Raw genomic sequence first — 8229 nt, forward strand, 5'->3', positions numbered from 1 at the left:
CCAGCTTTCTTCAAGATATATTAAACTGCGGAGCAACGGAGTTAAATATTAAGTATCATAAACACTATTCTTGTTCAAAATTTGTATTTGTGCGAGTGTGTGATATATGCCTCTGTGTGTGTGTGTGTGTGTGTGTGAGAGAGAGAGAGAGAGAGAGAGAGAGGGTGGCTAAGTCTGTATGCCTGTACTGTATATAGGTAACATACACTCACATGTACACATAACTCCATCTCCCCCCCTTTTCTAACTCAGTAGGCGGGAACATTGGGGGGAGTAAGGGACGGAGGCCCTTTCTGATTCCGGTTTATTACAAAAAGGTTAAAGGTGATGGACTTGACTCCATTGAAGTTCAAAGACATCATATATTCACATTTTTGGTTGTTCTTCTTCTTGTGGCCTCTTTCCTTCCCTTGCCCACAACATGCAACAAGTATAATCCCAATGTCCAAAGCCTCCTTCTATTGGGGTCTTTTGCCTCTGGTGCACTTACATTTCCCCAGGAAAGGGGGCAAGCACTGCATCTCGGGGCTACTAAACCTTACACCCTCTTCCTCCATCCGCTCAGAAGGGTCGCCTACTTCTCCAGCCAAATATCCCCCCTTCCCAAAACAAAAATAAACCCCCTCTGCTCTTTCTCTCCCCCCCCCCCAACACCCACAAGAACATTAACGGGTTATCCCTACCTCGCACTGCTGCTTAATACCCTTGTAAAGTCCCACATGGTCTATAAACTTGGATTTTACAACTGGCATTCCATTTTAGCTGGAGAAAACTTTGAACTAGGCCTCTAGTTTCATTGTGTCGCAGCTCCAGCAAAGGACGTGGAAGAGGAGGGTTGGATAGGAAAGGAGGGGAGGAAAGGGGGAAGCGAAAGAGGGCGAGTGTGTGGGGGTCTGTGGGGTGTTGCAGGGGGAGGGAGGAGGACCTGGAAGAAAGCTAAGCAAAGACACCCTTATTTGTTTACTATTTACTGCGGAAGTCTTTTTCTATGGCCAGACGGTGGTAATTAAGGAAAAATTAAGCTGTTTAGTGCTGCAGCCTTTATTACAATGTCTAGACTAGTCGCCCCCTTTGTCCAGACAACCGCCTCAGTTGCAGGGTATTGACTGGACTTTCTGACCATGGAGATATGGACCTTATTGTACCTACATTTGGAAAGGTTTAAGCCTGTCCCTCGTTAAAAAGAGAGAAGGGCGTCTTAGGGATGATGCACCATCTTGTGTGTCTCCCCACACACACACACCATAGCTGAGACAGTGTGTAGGTGGATATACGTGTGTCTGTGTGTATGTGTGTCTAGGGGTGTGGGGTGGAATGAGGGGAGGCTAGCACCACTTTTCTTTAGAATATCTTTTACTTACTGTGGTCCCAATATCCTTTTGTTCCTCCTCAGGCAACACACATCAAAGCCCACATCCATAATAAGGAATCGTTTACATTAGATTTTGGGTGTTTAATCCAAGAGGAAGGTTATAGGCCTGTGTCCGCATTCCCAAGTGTCTCCATTAGCCGCAACCACACACACAAATCAGAAAGGGAAAGATTGGGGAAATAAAAAGGAAGGGGGAAACAAAACAGTTCTCAGCCTGCATATATCTGTGTATATATCTATATTTGTGTATGCATGTGTGTGTAAATGTATATATACACACGCTGATATATCCTTGTATCTTTCCCCCTCATCTCTGCTAATGAAAAACAGTCCTGTTAACATAACCCTTTCAGATAGCATCATGGTGAAAGGGGAGATGGATCTATCAAAAAGCTAAAGTTTCTTCCCTCTCTCCCACTTCCCCCCCCCTTTTGGGTTGCAAACTAAGCACATTTTTGTGGGTTTCTCCATCGCTGACAAATCAAACCAAAAAGACAACTTCAAAGTATGTTCATGGAAAGGGATTGTATTTAAAAGCCATCACAAAACCTCGCCTTTGCCACTGAATCGTCTTATATAGATTTGTTACTGCTTGTCCCTTTACACCAGAGACACCAAAGGAGAGTTGCACAAGTATTCATCAAGTATGAAAGGAAGATTTTGGGACAGGGAGAATCCCATTATTTAAAATGATTAAATTCTGCTCGCTTCACACACATACACTCCACTCACACACACTCACAACCAACAGGGTACAATTAACACATCCCTTCAACTAGTACAGCATCTTATTGTGTTATATGTGCATCTCCTTGTGTTTCTATTGTGAGGAGGCTGCGTTTCTTCCACGGAGGAAGGAGGGCTATTGCCACGTAAACACAAAATTGCACTTCTATCGCCATGTCCCGGAATTGAACTTGTTTTGTTTAAGGGAAGGAATTAAGTACTTGACTTTGCATTTGTGCATTGCACGAGAAGGGGGTGAAAAAGGAAAGAAAGACAGAAAGAAAGGGGGGAGGGTGGAAGGGGAGGTACTCTATCCTTGACATTACGAAGAAAAATTCGCCTTCTTTGTCCCAGCAGCCAGAGATGCGCTCTTTCCCGCTCTCTTTGCCTCCTCCGTCCTCTTGTTTTCGAGTTGATTGCAATGCTACTTCATTAACCAAACATTTCAGCATATTGCAATAGACTGTTCTTGCAGGGTTGCATGCGGGTGAGTGTGTGTGTGTGTGTGTGTGTGTGTGTGTGCAAGGAAGAAGGAGAAATAAAAAAAGGTTAACTGCATTGGGGAAACAGACAAAGACATCTGGAGGCAAACACGGAGCTGTATTATGGGGCCAAGAAATTCCTATAAATTTAAAGGCAATGATGAAAACAATGAACTCCACAACAAATGTCTAGTTAAACGCAGAAGGTTCACATTAATCGGGCTATATTTTATATATATACACACACATACACACACACACAAACAGACATACAGGGAGAAAGAGTGCCAGAGCGGGAAGTGTGTGCTGCACACCTATATCTCTCTGACACACATGCACATATGTGTATGTCTTTCTGTGTGTATATATACACACACATGTATATATTTATGTATATACACACACACACACACACGCACGCACACACGCACACACACACACAATGTTACTCTTTGGTCATTGGAAGTTCTACAGAAACCAGAGGGAAAGTCCATACCAGACTGACCGCAGTGAGTTTTTAAAAGAGGGAAATACTAATAAAAGGGTCAAATAAAAATCATAAATGTAGAACAGCTTGAAATGTCTTTATTTGCCACAGAATTTCACAGAGTTTTCCCGGGATTCACTTCTTTACATACACAAAGATTTATTTATAATCGCGATTGTTGCTGCTGATGCCGCCGCCGTTGTTGTTCTTACTCCTGCTGTCGGGCCGCCCAAGTCCAGGAGGGGAAAATGCATTTACATACTCTTTAAGAGACAGTTATTGCAAATTTATTGGAGCTATTCCTCCTTCCTTCCTCCCAGCCCAGCCCCCACCCCTCCCCTGCCCCTAGATGCAGAAAAAGTGGGGGGGGGGCTCACCCCAACCTGGGACTGCAGAGTGGGGGCCTAGGGGGGGGGGAATCGATCCACCAGGGAATGAATCCATAGAAATCATACCATTCGAGGGACACCAGTTCCAGGAGAGGTGGTTTAAATTCGTTTCCAACACACAACAGTCCTTGGCATGTACAGCAGGGGAAACCCTAATGGATGGTGGGTGTGTGCAGGGATGAACACGTGTGGCTATATACACGCATAGACACATATACATATGCACATGCACGCGCGCGCGTGCACATGCACACACGCACATCTGCTGGCACACTCACAAGAAGGCCTCCTCCCAGCTGAAGGCCAGGAGCCTTGGAAGGGGAGGCTTTTGCTTCCGACATGTCATCGAGTTGCACATGAAAATAAAGGGCGAGGGGAGTCCTCTACGGTGCAATTTTCTTCCATGGAACACAGAGGATGAAGTGAGGAGGACGGAGGAGGAGGATGGAAAAAGAGGAACCAAAATGAGGGGTTAAAAAAATAACAAACAACCCCCCTTCTCGGCCCCTAAAAGTTAAATTAAAGACAGACAAACAAACAGGCAAAGGTTCGCACAGTATTCAAGTCCTTTCCCCACTTTTGGGTGGTGTGTGCGCGTGTGTATGGAGGGAATATAAGTGACTCCTCTCTGTGAATGCCCCGAACAGGTCCCAAAAACATACAAACAGAAGGAAGGGAAAGGGTTTCAAACGCTGAGGGTTGCTTGCAGGCTCCGCAGTCCAACTGTGCTGCAACAACCGTCCTTCTTCTTACACAGAAATACTTCGAGAGCAGAGGAATTTTTCATTTTTTTTTCTTTTTTCCCCTTTTTTTTAAACAAAAAAAGAAATGAGATTGAGAGGGAAAGAGAGAGGTTCACAATAAGGGATTTCCAGAGAAATACTGCAGGCGGTCTCTGCTTAGTTTTTTTTCTTTCATCCTTCTGTTCTGAAACCAAATTTTAACCTGTCGGTCGGTGAGATTCAACATCCGAGAGAGCTGCAGCCTTTTCTCTTTGTTGATGTAGACGTTGAAGAAAAATTCTCGCTCTAACTCTCGGATTTGGAATTTCGAATAGGGACACCGCTTCTTCCTCGTGCGGGGGGCACCTTTAAAAGAAGAGAGAGAAAGGGGGGAAAGAGGCAGAAGGATGCAACCAGGAAAAGTGTGTGTGCGCATGTATGTGTCTGTCAAAATAAGGAAGCAAAGAACACAACAAATAATCTCCAGCCCCATTGCTCCACCGCCTCCCTCCCCACCGCCACCAACTCAGGGCTCACATACATAGGTTTCACACACAGGACTGCAACCACGTCCTACGTCATGTGGAACATCACCACAAGCATGTGTTGTGGACCAGAGGACAGCCAGGGAGAGCCTCTTTCCTGGTTGGTTTGGAATACAGGACCCATTCTCTCTTGCTGTCTCTAACCCCCTCCCCACCCCCAGACCTCCCTGGCCCTTTGGCTTTCTAAGGACGAGCCCTAAATACAAGTTATCCACCAACCACTGCTGGGGGGAGCGTGCAAGTAAACCCGGGATGTAAGGAGGAAACAGGCGTCCAAATCTGCAGCCTTTTCTGCAGGAGCCTGTCCAGCCCGTACAATGCTGGGGGTTGTAAGAAGGAAGCATTCTGTCCCCCATAAGTTTTTCATTAACTGAAATGCCACCCTCCACATGCTTACACCCGCCTGGCCCCCCAGATGCACACATCCAGAAAATCAAAGCAATCTGAGATCTGAGCAGTCAAAAAGGAAACAACAGGGTGGCAGTGTGCTCCCCAAGGCATCGACCAAGATTGCAGATAAAATGTCCCTCCTGTGTGGGTCTGTTTGTGGGCAAGTTCACTTAGTATTTAACCTCTCTTTCATTTATGAATCCAAATCAGCATCAGCAGATCATTGGCTTGAAGTGTCCCTTCAGCTTAGAATATTTTTAAAGTGTAAAGAAAGAGAAAGGAGTCTACATGTATAAGAATAGCTAACAGTATTTGAAATGCTTTTTCCTTTAAATATATACACACACCTACACTTATACACAAACACACACACATATAGGTATGCAGATACATAACTAGGTAGAAAATGTTCTTTGAAATACATACACGTGCATATATCAATATAAGTATCTGCATACACAACCACACAGTCTTTCAAAAGTGAAATAAGCACGGTCAGGCGCAAATTAAAATTTTGTAATAAATGTGTGTGTATGGCTATATATATATATATATATATATATATATAATATTTATATTATATATATATAAAATTCACCCAACGATTTCCACCTCAGTTTAAAGAAAACCCCAGGAAGAGAAGGAAATGCGCCCTGAGGAAACCAACATGCTGCCTTTCCTTTCCTCTCATGCCTAAGCTCGAGGTGCAACTCCATTTAAATTTGGACCTGGCTTTTGTGGGGGTGGGGGTGGGTAGGGGTGATTGGGGTGGGGTGGGGGTTGTGAAAGGAAAGCCCTTCCCTTCCCCAGCTTCCCTTCCCCAGCTTGCCTGTCTCAGTTGCCTCCTCGAGAGGACAGGAAGCGAAAGCACTGTTCTGCCCAATTGCCTTTTACCCTCCGAAGCCCGGGACCCCCATCCTTTTAAAATGCTCCTGTAAGTTCATGATCAAAGTTAATATTTGTCACCATGGTGTGCTTTTAAAAATTTCACAGACTCGGAGATACTGTGTCTGCGCCTAAACATCTCCATCCATTTGGACTCGGAGAGCCCTTTTCTTTTTTTTGTCTCTCTCTCTCTCTTTCTCTCTCCCCCTCGTAAAAATCCTTCGCCTTGCACGAAAGGAGCTTTGTAGGTTATAATAAAAATCCTTTGAATGCTTATAAAACTCCACATAAAATTTGACCGACAAAAACAGCGGGCTAGTCCCTTAACCTTTCCCCATTTAACGGCTTTCTCTCTCTCGTTCTCTCTCTGTCTACCTACTGGAGTTGCTGCCGCCGCCGCTGCCTTTGCTGCCCTCCTTGTTGACAGAGGCGGACGAGGCGGAGGAGCCGGGGTTGGTGTTCTCCTCCTCGTCTTCCGGGTCCACGCCGGTGTCGGCGCGGGACGAGAGCGCGTTGGCGTTGCTGTTCGGCTGGGGGTCTCCGGCCTCGGCCCCCAGCTTGGCCTCGGTCTTCTGGAGGCAGCTCTCCGGAGGGTTCTCGGCCGAGCAGTAGGCGTTCTCGAAGAAGCGGTCGAAGCCCTGCGGGAGGACGCTGTTCTTGTTCATGCCGGAGTAGAAGCCGGTGGGCGCCGGGTGGTTGGAGCTCGGGTGGTGATGGTGGTGGCTGTAGACGCTGTCGTTTTTCATTAGCATTTCGGTCATGGTGGAAGGCGGGAGGCACTCGCGGTGCATCAGCTCCTCGGCGGCGGAGGAGTAGCACGAGGCGTAGTTGCTTCTGTGGTGCCACTTATTCGAGGGGTCTAGCCCATAGGAGACCTCCCGCACGGGCGGCACTTGCGAGAGGTTGGCGGAGTAAGGGTAGGAGATTTGGCGAGAAGGGGCCTGGGGCAGGAAAGAGGACACCGTCGAGAACTCGGGGACGTAATAGGTGCAGCTGGGGAGGTAGAGGTTGGAAGCGCAACCGGCTCGCTCGCCGAAGTCCGCACTCCGCTCCTTGCGCGACTGGGAGCAGAAGTTCCCTAGGTTGACTGAGTTAAACATCTTTCTCCTTTTCTGGCTCCTATGGATAGATGTTTTGGACCCGATGTGCAGAGGGGGAAAAAAATTTTGGGAAGGCGAGAGATGACGCGCGATCCGTCTTAGTCGCTCGCTCCAGGACACGTGATCCCCAAAGTAGATATTGTCATATATCAGTTTGGAGCACTTAGAAGCGTAGGAGTGGTTCACTTAGGTAAGATTCTCAGAGGTTCAAACGATTGGTTTTCAAACACCGCAGAAACATTATGAAAATCAATCGCAGATTTGTATTCATTTTCTTCCAGGCACACCCCTTTTGTAAGCATTCAAAGGAGATAGCGAGGGGATGGATGGTGAACTCTCTCTCTCTCTCTCTCTCTCTCTCTCTCTCTCCTCTATTTGGGTTTTGCTTTCAGTGGTTCACCGGGGAATTCGGATATGGGGTAAGGTGGGGGGTAGTTCAGGAGTGAGGGAGATGAGGGAGGGTCTAAGAGATGTGTTAACTGTAATTTCTCCCTGGTCACATGTTTGCTCTTTTCCCATATTAGTCACATTTTAGACGTCATAAGGCATATATTCTTCTCTCCCCTTTTCCATTATTATTATTATTATTATTATTATCATCATCATCATCATCATCATCATCATTATTTAAATTTCTGGATCCGGCTATTAGAAGCCCAGAGGACTGCATAAGGAGTTTTCAGTAAGTTTTCAAACATTTCTCAAGATGTTGTTGCAGAAGTGCAACCCACATCTCCCTACGCTCTGTGTCTGGGAACTTTGAAATAGGTAGGAAGTGAGGGAAGGAGGGAGCAGAGCAGAGATGATCCACTTTCTAAAGCTTACTCTTTACCTCGTCACCTTGATCTGCATCTCAGGTATACCGAAATCAGCGATGCTCCGTACCGCCGAACAGAAGACCTGAAGAACAAACTTGGAAACTTTTTCCAAGCGATTTAAACCCAAGCTTGAACCCACTTAGGCCTGGCTTTTTCACTTTTGGAGGATATCCGTCTAAGGGCGCCGGACGAGGTGGGGTGAGGATAGATCAGGACCTCGAACTAATGAATTAAGTCTAGGACTGATAAATATCCGAAAGCATCCTGTAAGGTTTGGTTAAATATTTATCATGGGAAAGTGGTGTAGTGAATA

The 8229-nt window shown here is 46.2% G+C and overlaps 1 protein-coding gene across 1 annotated transcript; it reads right to left on the minus strand.

Moving 5' to 3' along the window:
- Positions 1–4236: 4236 nt before the first annotated feature.
- On the minus strand, positions 4237–7203 carry HOXC11 (homeobox C11). Its single transcript, XM_042452527.1, has 2 exons — positions 6378–7203; positions 4237–4544 (listed from the first exon to the last, which is right to left on the minus strand). The coding sequence occupies exons 1-2, from the start codon at positions 7096–7098 to the stop codon at positions 4312–4314; spliced, it is 954 nt and encodes a 317-aa protein (XP_042308461.1). The 5' UTR covers positions 7099–7203; the 3' UTR covers positions 4237–4311.
- Positions 7204–8229: the final 1026 nt, after the last annotated feature.

This window comes from Sceloporus undulatus, chromosome 2 (genome assembly GCF_019175285.1).
Source record: "Sceloporus undulatus isolate JIND9_A2432 ecotype Alabama chromosome 2, SceUnd_v1.1, whole genome shotgun sequence".
NCBI classification, from domain to species: domain Eukaryota; kingdom Metazoa; phylum Chordata; class Lepidosauria; order Squamata; family Phrynosomatidae; genus Sceloporus; species Sceloporus undulatus.

Bases quoted from the DNA above. Each gene is read 5' to 3' on its own strand.
- HOXC11 (XM_042452527.1), bottom strand. From the start codon at position 7,098: ATGTTTAACTCAGTCAACCTAGGGAACTTCTGCTCCCAGTCGCGCAAG. The intron at 4,545-6,377 runs GTAGGTAGACAG...CTTCTTTTAAAG, and splicing joins CGGCGGCGGCAGCAACTCCA to GTGCCCCCCGCACGAGGAAG.